The 18,471-nt window shown below is 42.1% G+C and overlaps 1 protein-coding gene across 2 annotated transcripts; it reads left to right on the forward strand.

Moving 5' to 3' along the window:
* Positions 1 to 387: 387 nt before the first annotated feature.
* On the forward strand, positions 388 to 16,998 carry LOC125005080 (sodium- and chloride-dependent taurine transporter-like). Of its 2 annotated transcripts, none has more exons than XM_047580063.1 (14): positions 388 to 496; positions 4,462 to 4,691; positions 4,779 to 4,913; positions 6,531 to 6,765; positions 7,314 to 7,446; positions 7,906 to 8,040; positions 8,802 to 8,905; positions 9,056 to 9,180; positions 10,565 to 10,677; positions 11,817 to 11,954; positions 12,381 to 12,483; positions 13,504 to 13,604; positions 13,722 to 13,892; positions 15,202 to 16,998. In XM_047580063.1, exons 2-14 carry the CDS (start codon positions 4,463 to 4,465, stop codon positions 15,355 to 15,357), a joined length of 1,878 nt encoding a protein of 625 aa, XP_047436019.1. In that variant the 5' UTR covers positions 388 to 496; position 4,462; the 3' UTR covers positions 15,358 to 16,998. The 2 variants fall into 2 exon arrangements, with proteins under 2 accessions (XP_047436019.1, XP_047436010.1); XM_047580054.1 differs by lacking the exon at positions 388 to 496 and adding an exon at positions 2,441 to 2,612.
* The last annotated feature ends 1,473 nt before the right edge of the window (positions 16,999 to 18,471 follow it).

Raw genomic sequence — 18,471 nt, forward strand, 5'->3', positions numbered from 1 at the left:
CAGGATTTTTATAGCTTAATTTTTAACACTGGATTATTAGGGGGTCTGATAAGCAAGCAAAGTTCGAGCATACAAAGACATAAAAAGATAATTAGAAAGCGGTGTATAAAATATATACAACATTTCACGTTTACAGCTGTTGTTTGTTTTATCAGACCTCGAACTTTATCAGACCTCGAACATATAAATATTAACTACCTGCAATGTGCATATTATTGATAGCTATTGCACAAGAATGCAAATCAATTATGTAAACGCCAGCTATTATAAGTCAGTGAGTGTCATCAACGTGAGTGAGGAACAGGTGAAGGGAGGCTGTCCCTTTAAGAAGCAGTAGCATGGAGAAGCTGGTGATTTTCCATTCAAACCAAACTGATATTAAACGCGCACCGCCTCATAGAAAACAATGCTCTCTCACGCACACGCCACTAAAAACATAGACTAGACTGACACAATCAGCGTAACAGCAGACTGCCTTGTAAAAGTAAAAGGACAGGTAATCTGGTATTTTTCTTTCACGTGTAATTAAGTCAATAAACGAGGATTGATAATGATTTATTGTGAGATAATAGCCACAAACTCAACAATCCATATATAAGTCTTCTGTTTTAACACATATTTTTAACTTTTGGTATTGCATAGTGTGTTGATTATTTTTTCTCTGAGAAGAAACAAGCATACGATTTGGTTTCCTTAATTTTGTCATGAGGCTGAGACCTTATGTCAATGATGCTTCCGCTAAAAAAAAAAAAAAAAAAAAAAAAAAAGCCCGTGGTTTAACCCCACTTTAAACACAGCTTGAGTAAATAATGTGTTGCTTACGAAAAAAAAGATTCGCTTTGGCCTTTGCACCCGGTTTCTGTGTTTATACCTGATAAGAAAGCCTTCCTGATTTCTGTTTGATCATTTTGGACGGCTGCCTGCCGTGATGCGTTCAGGCGCGCCCGGACCTCTCAGCGACCAGCGATGTTGGAGAAAAATGTTTGTCGTCTCTCGCAACAAGTGATGACAGGTGTGCCATAAAGTCATCCACCAAATTAAATACTGGATAAACGTTTGGTTTGCCCCTTACAGGGGACTGCTGACTTAGGTCTGGTAAACTAAGACGTTTAGTAGCTTATATCAGCTTATAGCTTCTTCCATCTCGCCCTGTCCATCATATGATTGATTGACGTGTGTCCTTTATTAACCCCAATCCGCCCGCTCGGCAGAAATGTCTTAGGGGGTCGCTGTACCTCTTTTATCTGCAGGTACTGAAAATAAAATGTCCAAACTGGGGACGTGCTGGGGTTTTCTTAGGACCATCTGCAAAAATGAGTAGTAATCCATGTACATGGTACTCACAGCAACTTTGCATATTATTCACTGTGAAAAAGTGACATTCATAGATGACTGCAGCGTGAATAAAATGCAAACTCAATGTTAGAAATAAATAACTAAAAATAAACGGGAGGCGATCAATCGTATTTAAACTGAGCGTTTCAGCTCTTGCGTAAGCGTAGTTATTCTGTTAAATACTGCACTGAACCTATATCCATGTAATTCTTCCATCCTGATGCGTCCATTTCAGAGCAAAAACTCAGGAAAACTGCTCTTTGAAGGCAGAAGACTGACTTCTGTGCTTGCAAAGTTGACGCTCTGGACGCGCTTTCTTTCTGAGGCAGTATGTAAATCCTCTGCTCTCATGCAAAATATTAGTCAAAGGTTGGGCAAGCGCAGCACAACATGACACAAAATATGTTGCTGGTAAGACGCGACTAAAGTGTTCATGTGTGTGCAGCGTTAAAATGACAGCGCGTCATCAACTGATCCCCCATTCTGCCGTGTAAATCCTGCAGAGGAATTTATCAGATTTAAGTAACTGTTGCATGCCAGTCTTTGTCCAGGCATTGTGAGCTCAGTGAGCAGTGAGTGGTATCTAAACAGGCTGTGGACAAGCTTAGGGGACACATTACCTTAAAAGGCATTGTTATAAGCTGATACTGTACACGCTTACATTTTCCAGATAACAAAACTCATGTCATGAAAGGACAGAGGATGGTGCTGAAGAATGTCCTGCGCGGTGGAAATGATAAAGAGCTTTCTTTTCACGCGTACATGCTCAGAAGTGGTGCGCTGATGGTACGAGGGGCTTATTGTGAAACTGCGCTTCACGTTTCGATGCTGTTTTACCAGCTAAAAACTAAAACTCAGCGCAGCCTTCACTTTCTCCGCTCGCATTAGATCATAAATCAAGACCAACCCCCAGTAAAGGAGCAGCTCGGCTTTCTCTTCCTCTGAAATGTCCTCTGTGTCTCCAGCATGAATAAGAAGTGTGTGCGTGCCCTGCTTGTGTGACACACACTCATCCCCCACCACTTGGCTGTGGTGCGTGTGTTTATGGGCAGGGAGTAGTGGAAATTTACAGTCTCCCACGTTGGTACCTGAGTTGTCTGTCACAGGGAGGCTGCGTCCAATCTCCACTTTGCATTTAATTGTCTTTAGCCAAGGGGCGGGCACTGCTGTCAGCTTCACTTCTTGTGGCCAGGATCGGCATAAAGGCATTCAGTACAGAGGAATGGTGACAGCTGAGCGAGAGGAACACTATACATAGTCGCAGCCATGAAGGAAATGTAAGTTTTCTCATTTGCATTGCTAGACCGGCTTGATTTCACAGGGTGTGCATGCTGCTTTTCTCTTTGAATGGGTTGAAAAGGAATCAAATCAAAACCAGAGGAAAGCTTTGTTGTTGCATCTTTGTTTGTTAAAAAGCTTTAACAGATTTGTCTTGTTCCTGTTTTACCATTCGTATTGACAAGAAGAGGAAATGCAGTGTCCCACGATTTCTTATTTTCTTTCTGTCTTTAAAAAAAAACAAAAACAAAGTATGTGAAGTTTGCCTGATTTAAACCCCAAGGATAAGTGTCTTATCTGGTGAGCATACAGCTTACTAACGCCGCGCAGGCAGGTGAAACCGCACACCGAGCAGACGAGGGTTAAAAGAGGGGAGAGGGATAAAGGGGGAGAGGGAAGTGGGATGAGGGACAGTGTGGGCAAGAACTGATCCAGTTATGTAAGCCGGTTTGAGAATGGAAAGCGCCTCAACTTGACTTGTCATGCATAACGGGAAGAGAAAAAAAATCGAGGGAATGATGGGACAGTGTGCACACAGTGTTAATTAAGTGAGGAGAAATATGTGTATATATATGTGTGTGTGTGTGTGTGTGTATATATATATATATATATATATATATAGTAATTCCTAGTAAGAGGAAGAGGGTTCAGGGAATCTTCCTCGTAGTGTGATTGAGTGGTTAAAGTGTCCAAGTTCTTATTATCACTGTCATGAGGCGTTACCCCAAGTAATTACAAACCGTTTATAATTGGTGTTGTTGTTTGCATTCCACGTCTTTATTGCTGTTCTTAAGTTGTTCTCAACAACAGAGTCATTAAACCCAGATGAGTTCACTCTGTACACTATGTTCTTTTGTCAGAACTTCCACTACATTTATCTTGTGGCAAGAAGAACCCTGAAAGGGTTAATGGGAGAAAATACCTGACGTCGCCCTGCTGAATCCCTCTTTGACAGAAGAAGAAAGGCCCATTAATCTTATATCTCACAATTAATTACAGCTTTTTCATTGTTGCTCTTTTGTTCTGTCATGCATGCCTGCTGAGATCTTAATTTTAAGTCAGTCCTGGCATCACTTCCACAGTTATTCCTGTCCTATTAGGGTGACTTTTCTCCTCTCCGGCTCATGCGGGGAAATTGGATGCCTCGACGCGTAGTAACAAATCCCGTCTTTCTTGGAAAGACGGTTTACAGTGTAAACACTCAAGTAAACCTAAGCTCTTGTAGCTTCCTGAGAGAGCGCTTCAGGAATGTAGAGCCCTATCTTCGTCTCTATACTTGGATCATAGCGGACTGAGTCGCGGCTGGGACTGTGGCATATGTACAAACACCTCAACAACTGTCGGTCAGGTTCATTCGGGGTTCCTTAAGGCGCGTATCGTATCGTCCACCGCCGTTCGCTTCCTTTTTCTTCCGTGACAATGTGCCAAACTGAGACACGCAGAGTGAAGCTGAAAAACAGGGAACAAGGTGTGGCAATTCAAATGATGTAAAGGTGGGAGTCACCCTGGGAATCGGATTCGGAATTACTGAAATTTATAATATATTATGTACTTTAATACAGAAGTTCTCAGTTGTTTCTCTTTCTTCCTTTTAAATTCTTTCACTTCTGCTCCCTGTTTCTAATTAGATCCATTCTTTTAGTCTGAACGACCTCCATGCATCAGTTGCTCAGATTAGGAAGATTAACAGCATTGTGCCGTTTATCATGTGCTCACACAGCAAGCTGTAACGCAATCAGGGGACAGCATTATCTCCCTAATGCTCCTCCCTATTTGCACGTTATCCCTCTCACCTCTGTCCTCTGTCTCTGTCTTTGTCTCTGCTTTTTATTTTTCAACCGCGCGCAGCATGGCACAAAAGGAGAAGCTCCAATGCTTAAAGGACTTTCACAAGGACACTCTGAAGCCATCGCCGGGGAAGAGCCCAGGCACGCGGCCTGAAGACGAGGCTGAAGGCAAGGTTCCTCAGAGGGAGAAGTGGGCCAGTAAGCTCGATTTCGTCCTGTCTGTGGCCGGAGGCTTTGTCGGATTAGGAAACGTCTGGCGCTTCCCTTACCTTTGTTATAAAAATGGTGGAGGTAGGTTGAGGATACCGGCTGAGATCACGTGGTGTAGTGCTAAGAGCACAAACATGTCTCATTCTGAACTGATTCCTTTGCTTCCAGGTGCGTTTCTCATCCCTTACTTCATCTTCCTGTTTGGGGGGGGCCTGCCCGTCTTCTTCCTGGAGGTCGCGCTGGGCCAGTACACCTCTGAGGGAGGGATCACGTGCTGGGCCAAGCTCTGCCCCATCTTCACTGGTCAGTCCTAACACTGACACATCTTCACTCTGAGAAAAAAAAAACAAAAAACAAAAACTCAAAAGAGGTTCTGCATCACAGCGCAAATCTTCCCAGACAAGACCATTTAATATTTAACGCAGAGTAAAAGCTTAATTTGTCTGAACAAGATGTCCGCCCTGATTTTGTTCCTGTGTCAGTCCGGCGTTCATCAGTATGTTCTGCCGGGGTAATTGGACCAGCCTTACCTCATTAGTCTGATTTGTGTGACGCAAAAAAAAAAAAAAAACATTCCACAGCAAAGCAGGAGATAAAAAAAAAACTGGAATGACTGCAGACGGAGAAACATGGAGATCGAGTGATATTTGAAGCACACTCGCGTAAATACACAAATGCACACGCTGTACTTTTAAAAGCTCAAAACACATTCAAGTTATCCTTGGATTTTAGATTCACTTTGTACAACGGACAGATTTCTTGAGTTCTTGGTTGCCATGGAAACTGAGTCTGGGGAGTACGGTTGCATTCGGGAGGTCTGCATTAAAAGACTGTTTTTTAGTTTATGTAACATTATAAATGCTAGCCACTGATACCCTGGGACGCTCTCGGGCCTCTTTAATTTGCTGCCCTCCACCTCTGAGTGACAGCTGTGGACAACCGGGGAGGCACCGCACCCTCCGCAGCTGCTGTGACACCCTTACTCATGTTCACACGAGGGACGTCACATGAAAAGAGAGGAAACTGTGCGGTACCGGATCTCTGGCAGCTGCCAGAGGTCTCCGCCACTCCAAAGAACGCTGAAGCTGCTGTCTGTCCATCTGGTGCGGCGTCTGGCACAGCAGAGAAAGTCCCGAAATGGCCACAGAAAACCGGCCTACCGCTAATCGCCTCATTGTTTCGGCCTCCTTCACCTATTTTTTTTTTTTTTCCCCAATCAGTGACTTAACTCAGCCCACGGCAGCATGTGGTCGACGAACACCTGTCAAAGTAATGACTTGTCTATCAGTTTGCATTCAGAATGTGGGAAGGAGGAGGTGGGGGCAACAGAGATGCTGAGTTTAAAAATACACTGTAGCAGTGGAAGGGAACCGGGGAATTCTGAGTGCGGGTTCGTGGCAAAGTCATCTAAAAATAACACGAAGGACATTACAACTCTATATAATCGAGTCAAGCTATGGACCCTTCCCTTTTGTCCGCGATAGTCCCATGTAAAAGTTAAAAGAAAGTCCTCATGTTCACCTCTGACCACACTCTCCAGAGTCAATACAGTTAAACCATTCAAAGTAAAAACAAACAAAAAAAAAGTTCCTATAATCAGGCCACAGAAAGCACCAGCAAACTACTAACTGGGCTAATTAGCGGGTGGAGACCAAAACGGAGTTCAAAGGAGCAGTTGGATAACAAAGTTGCTCCGTATTTGCTGGATGTGTAAATAGACCTATGTGCTAAGAAGACTGACGTCTAAACTTGGAAAGTGAAGATAGTGGATGTTAATATCGTGTTCACAGCTTGTTTTGATACTTCCATGTGTACAAAGCTACGACGACAACAACAACAACAACGGAGCCTAAATGTTAAAGTCATGACTTAACGATAAAATGTTGTCCATCTTGTTTTTTTTTTGTATTTTTTCTCCAGGTATCGGCTATGCCTCTATCGTGATCGTATCTCTACTGAACATCTACTACATCGTGATCTTGGCCTGGGGACTCTACTACCTGTTTCAGTGCTTTCAGCCAGAGCTCCCGTGGGCCAAATGCAACCAGCCCTGGAACACAGTACACTGTATAGAGGACACAGTCCGCAAGAACAAGACCCTCTGGCTGGCGGCCAACATTACGAACTTTACCTCCCCCGTAACTGAGTTCTGGGAGTGAGTATTCTTTGACTGCATGCCTAACTGACACACACACACACACACACACACACACACATGGATATACTAAAGTTACACTGCCTCTTTATCTCGCTTGCGTAAATGTGTTTGAACAGGCACCATTCCTGCGAAAAGTGCAGTTTACTTTAATGCAGTGTTAGCTCTAAAGCACTGTATTATAAACTTTATTTGTACAGAAGTTTTCAAACATTTAACGTAGCACAAAGATTAACGTAAGGTGTCAAGTGGAACTGGAAATCTCATTCATTTTAAGACATTGTTTGAATCCGAAGACAATTCATGGGATTAGAATGGTGCCACGTTTAAACAGCGTTATTCTCTTGTTGTTATCGGCAGTTTGTTATTGCAGAAGTGCGTAATAGGCCAAGTCATGTCCCTGTTTAATTTTTAATTTTATATATTGTCTATTTTATGGGTCTCTTGTGATCTTGAGTTGCCACATAAAACGTGTGTGTGTGTGTGTTTGAAAATCTAAACAATGAAATCCTCTGTTAACCTGTTATGTTCCCTGTTGTCCTCCATAGACACAATGTCCTGAGCATCTCCTCCGGGATTGAGGAACCAGGGCCCCTGAAGTGGGACTTGGCCCTGTGTCTCCTGGCAGTGTGGGTTATCTGCTTCTTCTGTATCTGGAAGGGAGTCAAGTCCACTGGGAAAGTGAGTGCTGAGACGTAGACACATCCTGTGCTTAATGTGTTGTCTGGATGCTGTTGGGCTTTTATGTTTCATCCCGGCCGCCCAGTGACAAAACACTGTTGCTCAGAGAAAATCCACCTGCTTGGAAACAAGGTTAATATATTGGATTTGGAGACACAAGCCTCCTCGTTGTCCTGGATCTTACTTCTTGGCCAGACACACTGTCAGCTGCACACACTCGACTGACGATCCTTAGTTCTGTCTTTGTTCCTGCTAGCAGGGGAGACACTGGGCCGCGGCCGACAGGCGCAGCTCTTTGAGGCAAATTATTAACTTTATTAAGAGGTATTAGTGGGTTCTTTTGTCTGTTTAATACAAGGCTCATTGTTGTGAAATGTACCGACAAAAACTCAAGAAGTAATAGGTTCTGTTCCCTGAACCCGTGGGTGTTTTAGCTAATAATTCCTTTTCCCCGATCAGGTGGTGTACATAACAGCGACTTTCCCATTTGTGATGCTGATCGTGCTGCTGGTACGTGGCGTGACCCTGCCTGGGGCATCTGAGGGGATTAAATTTTACCTTTACCCCAACCTAACCCGCCTACAGGATCCAGAGGTAGGATCAAAAACTCTGTCACGGTGTCACAGCTCATATCTCTCTTTTTTTGTCTTTGCATATTTAAACAAAATGTTAGTTGGTGAGATCAATACAACTCTCATACCTGAAATTTGTAAATATAAAAAATATGAAACTACAGGAAGCAAACACTACCATAGCTAAGCTTAGCTAACTGTCTTGTTTCTTTAAATTATGTAACCAATTTTAAAAACATCTTTGTAAAGTGCATAATGTCCATGAGGAACAAACAAATTACACCATAGCTCCGGATGCAAAAGTTTAATACTGATACTGGGTGTCTGCTTGTATGATTTATAACATCTTTTATCATAGTTCATCATAGCCCAGTTTACTTTTAGTTCTGAGAGTAAATATTAACTGTTGGCCAGCTCATGCCTTCCTATCAATGCTTATATTTCTTTATTAATGAGTTCACCATGCCACCGCATCAGAGATCACGAATGCTAATGTCGTGTTCAATTGTTTCTGCCGCCCCTGTGAATGTGTTTGAACAGGCACCATTCCTGCGAAAAGTGCAGTTTACTTTTGTGCAGTGTTAGCTCCAAAGCACTGTATTATAAACTTTATTTATACAGAACTTTTCAAACATGTAACGCAGTTCAAATATTAACTTTAGGTGTCAAGTGGAACTGGAAATCTCATTCATTTTAAGACATAGTTTGAATCCGAAAACAATTCATGGGATTAGAATGGTGCCACGTTTAAACAGCGTTATTCTCCTGGCTTTGTCTCCTTAGGTGTGGATTGACGCTGGAACCCAGATTTTCTTTTCCTATGCCATTTGCCTGGGCGCCATGACGTCCCTGGGGAGCTACAACAAATACAGATACAACTGCTACAGGTGAGTGGTGTTTCCGCCGGGGCGGGCGGGGCGGCGGGACTGTAGTAGTGACAGCAACTTGTGTCAGAGACGGTTGCGTGAAAAAAGAAAATGGGAACTTCGGTTCCGCTTGTGTTCATTAACAACCTCCATGACATATGTGTGACATAGGGACTGTTTGCTGCTGGGAGGCCTCAACAGCGGTACCAGTTTTGTGTCTGGCTTCGCAATATTTTCCGTCCTGGGCTTCATGGCACAAGAACAAGGGGTGGACATTGCCGATGTGGCAGAGTCAGGTACGAGGGTCCAAGGTGATGGCAGCAGTGATGGTGGGCGCTGCTGCCAAAAAAAAAAAGTAGGAAAAAAAAAGAGACAATTGGAAACGTAAAGCAAATAAAAATGATAAGGAATTCAAGTAAATTACCTAAGTCCCAGAAACTATGATGCTGCAATGTAGAGGAATCGGCAGTTGCACACTCCTTGAATAAAAGCCTCAGAGAGATTTATTTCAGTTGGAAACATGTTCCACGTTTTATGGGGACAGGTTACATCGCATTGGTCAAGTGCTGTGTTTTTTTTAGGGGCACAGTGAACTGCGCTACGATGTACTGAGCCATCATCATTGCTACAGGTGTCCCACATTCAACCTGCTCCGGTCATTTAGTAGCTTTACGTCTTTCTGACCAGGGGACATTTGCTAAGAAGATTGGCACCGCACTTTACTGTATGCACACCCTCGGGTGACATTTCTGACCAGCGGCACTGTGCTGTAGGCCCAGTCCCGTTAACAAGCCGTGGATTTTCTGAGGCGGACGCCCCCGCTGCTGTTCCTCTCTTCCTCTATTTTCTGTGCGGACTTTGAAGGAGACGCGGCTTCCTTTTAGCATGCTCGCTCTGTTCAGTTAAAATTACTGCCATCTCGAACGTAATCGCACAAACTCAAGCTACACTTGTATGACAGTGGAGGCAATTCTGAGATGGCAAGTTAGAGGGTAAATACATATTCCATCATACATATATGGAAACCCAAATTCACAAGTTGTCATTTTCTAGAGAAATGACCTGCAGTTTTTTTGCTCAGCTGTTGAATTGAGGCACCATGTGTTATGTGATTGCTGACCCTGTGTCTGACGCTCTTACTATTGAACTACATCCTGTTGAATCGTTTCACGGCTTTGCTAAATTCCATGTCTGTTTTGCTTAGATTAGGTTAGACTAGATTCAGCTTTATTGGCATTGTGCGCAGTAAGTACCAAAACGTAGTGTTACATATTCAGACCTATGCAGATGAACCAATGATGCTGTGATGAAATAGGAAGTATGTAACTGTTATATGTGCTGATAGAATATCACATGTGCAGTATGAACAGAACCTATTTATAGCATGACCAGTGTACACTTGACTATAATGCTGAACGTAGAAATAGTAGCTAAAGATAGTTTGCACAGTAGTATAAATTGTTTGCCCTGCAAGTAAACACACACAGGACATCTTTAAGGAGAGCATTTCTTCTCTCACAGCCACTCTTCTTGCTGCATTAGAATTATATTTTCTCAGCTACTAGCTCAGTATGTGCATTATTTTCCCCCTAGCACTGTGTCGTCCAACTTGAAATCAGACAGAAATGTTAATTCGATCTTCTACCCCTTCTCCCCTTCCCCACTCTGTTCTCCTTCCAGGTCCCGGCTTGGCCTTCATCGCCTACCCTAAAGCTGTGTCCATGATGCCGCTGCCAACCCTGTGGGCCATCCTCTTCTTTATCATGCTGCTGCTTCTGGGTCTCGACAGCCAGGTTGGTGTTTTTTCACTGCAGCGCCAAGCCATACACAGAATAGCTATGTAGCGCTCATTACTTTCAGAAAGACACCTCCCAGGCCTCCAGGGGTTAGTTGGCTCCTGCCAGTCTCAATGTGTAAAACACATTTGGTGTCTCTCTGGTCCATATCTGACGTCTCCAAGATATCAGATAACCAACGGACGAGAAAAGCCCTGTGTGACCACCAAGGTGCTTTACTACCTCACTCGACTGCGCTGTGTGCGGATTAAAGCCCCTTTATCGCCCTGTAATACCACAAAATGGATTTTTAGAAGTTGCTGGATGTTTCCCACACAATGAGCGAGTAAAACTTCAGTAATAATAGCTTCCATGCAAGCTTCCATCTAGCTTTGATAAGAGGCAGAGCTTTGATTAAGACAAGATAATCTAAGTAGACAAAACACAAGTGTACGCCCGAGGGATTCTCCGGCTGTATCGCATTTCCTGCCTCCAAGTGTAATTCTACCCCTGTGCTAACTCAGTCCTGCACATGGCCAGCTACTCATCTCAGCAGAAGCGAGAGCAGGTCGATGCTCTAAATTTGAGCACATGTAAATACTAATGCATGTGCGGCTATTTCCATGAGAGAAATTTCCATGCTGTGTGTGTGGGGGGGGCTTAATGTGACCATACATTTCATGCAAATGCGTACTCCTGAATGCTATATATTGTTAACATCGCTCACACATAGACATACAGCACATGCCACTGTTATGTAAGAGGTTTTTGTTTATTATTGTGCAACAGAGGGGTCCATGCTCTTGTTGTGTGAAGACACTGAACTTTGACAAATAGGAGCATATTTCTTAATTTTGTTATGGCATTATGCAGCTTGAGACAAAGTGGAGACATGGGGAAGCAAGACGAGTCACACAGACAGGCAGACGGAGACAGTGATTCATTGTTATTTTGTTTCTGTTGTGTCTTGGTAGCAACAAACCAGTGTTGCAAAGAGGAGCCTAGTTTAAATTCTCATTACTGTCCAACAAAGACAGCTCTTATTCTCTAATCACTGGTTTATTGAGGCAAAACAAGAGCCGCTTGCAGGGAGAGAAAGAGAGACACTGATTTTTCTGTTCCTTTGAGAACTTAATAGTTGCTTTTGTCCCCCACAGTTTGTTGAAGTGGAAGGACAGATCACCTCCATTGTGGATTTGTACCCATCCCTCCTCAGGAAGGGTTACCGGCGAGAGATCTTCATAGCCGTGATGTGTTTCATGAGTTACCTCCTGGGACTCGCCATGGTAACGAAAGTAAGTTCAACAAGAGCCACTTCACTGAGCCTCTGCGCTCTTTACTTCGGCTGCTTATCCTGTTTAGAAAAGGAAGAGGCTCTGTGCATTCGCTGATGTTTGAGGCTGCATTCGCCTCAACATCAGAGATAACGCCACAGATTTTCCACTGCCTGTCTGCAGCTGCATTGTTACAACCAAATATGGCTTCCTACCACATTCACCACTCACATCCTGCGTGTCTGAATGGAACAATTTGGAATGCTGTTTTCCGTTTAGTAGTTAACTGTTCTTCAGTGACGTCTCGGCACCTGTTGAACTCTGTTGCTATTGGTGGGGTGCCAGCATTCTTGCGTCCAGCCCACCCTGCTTTAATGCCCCCTTGTATCTCTTGACTTTCTCTCCTAATAGAGATAATTAATGCCGCTCTCTTTATTTCTTTTCCAGGGTGGCATGTATGTGTTTCAACTGTTTGACTACTATGCAGCCAGTGGTGTGTGCCTTTTGTGGGTTGCATTCTTTGAATGCATTGCTGTAGCCTGGGTTTATGGTAAGTCTGCATGTGACAGGTTTCTGTAGTTTGTATCATTTTTCAAAGCAATGATCCAGAAGAGCGGGTCAAAGAGGCGGCTCAAATGATCTCTGTAGTAGTAAACAAAAGTATTCCTGTGGGTTTTTTTTTTACAAGTCAGTAGTAAATAAGTTTAACTGCAAAGGGGGGGTGTTGAGGTTAAGGGGAGAACGTGATTGGTCGTCCAGAGTTGCCTCCCACCAGATTATAACATTATTAATGAAGGAGGAACATTGAGGCGAAAGAGAAAAACCTTAAATGGAATGAGAGTGGGGCTGCATCGCCCCTGCTAATGCTGCTGTGGTTGAAGCACACAGAATATCTTCTCACTGACTTTTTTGTTGGTGGACAATGGAGGCTCTGTGTCTTAAATCAGTGCTTCCCAACTTGTGGGTTGGGATCCTTCAAAGGGTCGAACCATGTTAACAATAGAGGTGCGAAGTGGAGGCTTCTGGTCCGAGAAGTGTATTACACTCCAATCTGTTTTCCCCTTTTTAAGATTTTCTTAGTGTTAGATGAACTTTTGAACGAGAAATGTCCAAGTCCAGAAATCCAAATACTAAAATTCCCATGAGCATTGACTAAAGTTTGGCTGGGGAAGAGGACAAACTGTTAAAATGAAGAGATAAGGGATCGTCACCTTCTGACTGAAATTCTATTTTCCCATATCCCATATCTAATTCCCTATGACAGGGTGTTAGGGTTGTTTATCTGCTCATCAGTCAACAGGATTGAGGAAAGTAGATCAAAACTGATGATCTTTGAAAGATTACAGGCACAGAGTTGTGCAACAGCAAATCACACGACCAAGGGGAAATATATAGGCTGCCATTTGAGACAGACGCTGATAAGGCCTCATAAACCTGCTGTTTTCTGCAGGGCGATATAAAGGTCGTTCTGCAATAACAAATGTACAGTACAGACCAATGATATCTCATGTATAATTTTGATTGTATTTGCTGTGACACAATGTACTGATATTCTCTTTGTGTTGGACAGGTGTTGACAATTTCTATGACGCAGTTGAGGACATGATTGGCTACAGACCAAACCCATGGATGAAGTGGAGCTGGTCCATAATCACTCCTGTCCTCTGCATGGTGAGAGATCAGTTTCACTTTATTGTGTTGGAAGGTTTTGTTAATGACTTGTTGATAGTTGAACTGTCATGGTCATGGGGCACATTGTACTAAATTCAGCATGTGTTTGCTTTCTAGGGCTGCTTTATCTTCTCCCTGGTGAAGTACAAGCCCTTGACCTATAACAAGGTGTATGAGTACCCTGACTGGGCCATCGGTCTGGGCTGGGTTTTGGCTCTGTCCTCCATGATCTGCATCCCCATGGTGATGGTTATCAAGATCTTGCAGTCTGAGGGACCTCTGATAGAGGTGAGCTGGCGCGCATTGCAAAGGAAACTTTCTTGTTTGCTAGAGCCAGGGGCGGGTTAGCTTAGCCTAGCGTGAGTGTTGCAGACAAAAGGAAAATGCTATCCTGGCCTTGTCAAAAGACAAGTTGTACATTTGCAGTTTATTAGTGACTTCACATCATCGGAACAATGCAAAATGTATAAAATGTAAAACTATTTCTGAGAGAGACTGAATTAGAGATCTAAAGGCTACTCAAATAGTAGCGTCTGGCTCAGATGTGGCCCACATTTGTAGTTTTATTATCGTCCTTACTGACAGCTTTTACTGAGGGTGAGCTCAGTTGCCAGACCTCTACAGGTCAACCTTATATGAACTGCATTTGGCCTTGAATGACAGCAGGGTAAGTTTGGCTCATCACATTTGGGCCACTCTATTATGAGCATTAATGCAAACATAACCCCTGGTTCTTCAGTTACACGAGTGTCCCTCAGCTATCCCCTAAGTCTTCCTCCACCTCTGCTCTTAATTAAGTTCTTATATAAGTAACTTTAATTGCCAATGTTGGTAAACACTCACTTGCATTCAAACTACAGAGGTCCAACATGGTCCGCAGAGGCACTGCAGGGGGTCTTGGGTTGATTAGACATTTGTTTTTAATATCTTTTTAATTTTTCCCCATCACATTTAAGTTTCTTTAAAAACACATATTTTAGTAAAGGGATAAGGGATAGCTTAATATTAAATTAAAAATGATAATAATACTGTGTGTTTATAAATAGCACTAGGCTGAGTTTAATATAGACGACCTATAGTAGGTAGGGGGTCCCTACTTAACCTCTTCTCAGTTTGGGGCCTTGATCTGAAAAATGTTGAAGAGAACATCTAGAGAACATCCTGAGCTCAATCCGGCAAATAAAATATATATATATTTTAAAAATATCCTTCTTCCTTCTGAAGGAAGAAGGTGTGCTATCAGATTAGCATGTTCTTGCAACAACTTGCCATTTACTAGCTTGCTAGTGGAAGCTCTAGCTAGGCTGCAGTCATTTGGTACATGAGGCTAATTGTCTTCCTCTACTTCCATGCTTTATGCTAAGCTAATTGGAGGCTAGCTGTTGTTCCATGTTTAATGTGCAGACATTATCTACTTATCTAGCTTTGAGAACTGTCTAATTGTATTTCACAAAATCATAAATGGTTCCCTTACTCTAGAGAGCCTTGTATTTCTACGACACTTCGACACTGGTGTGAACACATATGACTTTTTTTTGCCTGAAACCAGCCCAGTTTGGGATGATCATTAGTCTAATGTCTCATCTCCTTCCCTCAGAGGATCAAAGCAGTGGCAGCCCCGGCGAAGTCAGGCGTAAGCTCTCGCCCGAAAGAGTACAACGTGAAGGGCAGCGAGGTGACACAGCCCCTGGACCCAAACGGGAACAATGGCTTGATCAAGCCCACCCACACCATTGTAGAAACAATGATGTGAGCGCTCTCTGTGAGAGGAATAAGACTCATGTGCTTTCTGTGTTATTATCATATTTGCTAACTTTGATAATGGTAGGTTTACATTGTCCAATATATTCACATTAGAGATACCCTGGTTTGATTTCTATGAAGAGAGTTATATATTATTGTTGTAATTTTTTTTCTCTTGTAATTTTTTTCTTCTTCTTCTTCTTTTTTTTTTTTTTTTTTTTTACTATATTGATATTGTCGATGTTACAATTGTTGTTGCTGTAGTTGGCACTGATCTCAGTTTAGGCAGTATTTTGAGATAGAACATGTTCAATGTTTACTACCCCCTTTTCTTTTGATTCCGGAGAGATGAGGAATTTGCTTTGTTTCGTTGTCATAGAAGACAAGAGGAAATTCTCACTTCTCATAAATTTAGTGAATTAAATGAGCAATTCATCGCGGGAAAAAAAAATAAGGTAGAAAACATCCAACCACCCCGAGGCGATCGTGGCAGCCTCGTTGCTGTCGGCAAATTTCTGATATTGTGTTGTTTTTAATCCCACAATGAAAATGAATGTATATCCACTAGCGTCGGAAGGGAGCCACCCACATCTCTCAGAGAACATATAGATAACATGTCAAGTGGCAACATGCACTGTGTAGAGTTAAGCTTGCTTGACCTCCTTTAAGTTACAAGTTAAACAAGGCCTTGGCCAAATACTGTGAGAAATGCATTTGTACAAAGATCCATCCAGAAAACTGTCGAGTAAAGGAAGGAAGAAAAAATGAGGAGAAAAGGGAAGTGGCATTTTTAGAGTATTTGTACACTGCCTGTGTGACTACTATAGTCAGTCCCAGTGCATTTATTGAAACCTCTCTTTGCACTTTATATGTCATTTCACCTTTATTGTAGTATTTGTTATTATTGTTGCAAAGTACTGCAGTTACATTTGCAACACATTTCAGGAGGAAATATTTTTAGCTGACTAACGTTTTGATATTGTAAACTTTGAGATACAGTATCTAGTTGTTTCATTGCTGAGACAATGACATAATAGAGTAGAAATTGAACATCAAATTTTCAGATTAATGATTACTAGTGGGATTTGTGAGAACATATGAGTTTTTCTTTTCTAAACATCCTGACGTCTCTCTCCATTGTGCTCATTGCAGTAGCAGGCGTCTTCTGCAGAACTACCACTGGACTCTAGTTCATAATGTTCGGTTATATTTGTATTGTAGAATTTGAATTGTTTGTAAATCACATATGCCTTTTTGTAACAATTTTATACTGTGCATCATCTGAACACCGTCACTGAACTATTATTTTACAGAAAGCTCAACAATGCGTTTTCTTTTACAAAAAAAAGGAAAAAAGGATTTTTGTGAGCCCGGATTACAATTTTCACTGTGCAGTATTCAAAGAAGCAGCAGTATTCGCTCTGCTCTTTCAAAATTACGAAGAAAAAAACTAAAAACTGGCACAGTCGAACGCAAAATCTGAAGGAATTGTTTTCCTGAAACACGTGCAGGAGCTTTCTTCATAAAAATAATTTTGTGGAACTTGGAAATTTTAAATGTACCAAAGTATTTTTGTCTCACAGTTGTCCCCCTTGGAGATGCATATTGCATCATTTCTATATAGATTAAATAAACATCTTTTCTCTTCGGACTGATTGGTGTGATGCATTTCTTCTCTCAGTATGAATGTTTGTAAAAGGTTATACACCATAGTTTTGTACTGTGGGCTTCCATTCACAGTGGCTATAATATAATTTAAATAGTTTTGTTAATATTCATAATGTTCTGTAGTAGAACACATTAGAAATACATAAAATTATTTAGTTGAGCTGTTGTATTACTTTGCACAGTTGTATCTAATAAAACGGTCATTGTGTGTGTTCATTAACATTTATAGGGTGTTATGCATGAGTCATTTATTACGTTTTACTAGTACCTAAATGGTGGGAGTTGGAAGAAAACAGCATGTGCAGTGGACAGGAGTTTAACCTATTAAATATACACCTGAACGTCGATCATGATTCATATATTTCTGTCCCTTTTCTTTGGACTGTCCACTCCTAATTTGCATAATTTCTGTGTCCCAGTGTTGGTGAAAACTACTCATTACAAAACTATTGTTCATTAGGTTCTGCAGAACCAGGAACGACACTAGTTAAGTACAGCCATAGACTGGATAAATAATATGCATATAATAATATAGTATAATAAATCCATGGGTACAACGCTAGACTCTGGTTTAGAGAAAGTTGATGCATGTGTTGCTTGAACCTGATCTGTGCTGAGACTTTCAACCTTCATCGACATTTGTCTGTTTTCAATTGAGAGGTTTCTGCTATTGTCCAAAACACAATACGACTTGATTTGCCTCCTTGAAATAGCAATCTATATTTATTCAAATGTTCCTCACTGAAGGCCAGCAGTGTCACCCTGACTCACGCTTCTCCCCGCTCCCCGTGATGGCTCATTGACACCTGTCCTAAAGTTTTTCCAAGCCGTCTGTCCCACCATCAATCTAAATCACCCCCCAGCAGGTGGGAGTTGCATTCACACCTCACTGTCAAAGATGGGGCAGGCTCATTTGGACGTGCCTCTGGTGTCCATCCAATAAACGTGAAGCACTGAATCCCTAAAGTCTTAAATTTAGTCACCCGAATGACTGAATCAAGTGGCAGGAGAGTGCAGGAGAACGTAAGGCCTCCAAGCGCTTCATGGAAATGGGACGGCGCTTTGGAAAACCACTTTTGCAAAAGCAGTTTCTCAAGTCAGAGACTCGATACTAGTACTCATACTCGTGCTGAATTTAATAAAGTTAAGAGGTTAGACACAATATTAATTAATACAGAAAGTGAACTCTGTATTTTGCTGCAAATTGTGTATTGTGGTGAAACAGCTCTGAAAAGCCTAAGACATATAGTATTAAATCACACTTTCTTTTAATTGGAGGCTCTCTGCTTCCTTTTAGGTACCATATTTGAACAATAACTAACCTGTTCAAACCACAGACATATATGTGTGTGTGTATGTGTGTGTGTCTATATATACAGTCTGTAGCACAGGGCTTTGCAATGACAAGGTATATTAAGTGTGTATCCTAAGCTAACCATAAGATTTCTCTATACTA

The sequence above is a fragment of the Mugil cephalus genome, chromosome 1 (assembly GCF_022458985.1).
Source record: "Mugil cephalus isolate CIBA_MC_2020 chromosome 1, CIBA_Mcephalus_1.1, whole genome shotgun sequence".
Lineage (NCBI taxonomy): Eukaryota > Metazoa > Chordata > Actinopteri > Mugiliformes > Mugilidae > Mugil > Mugil cephalus.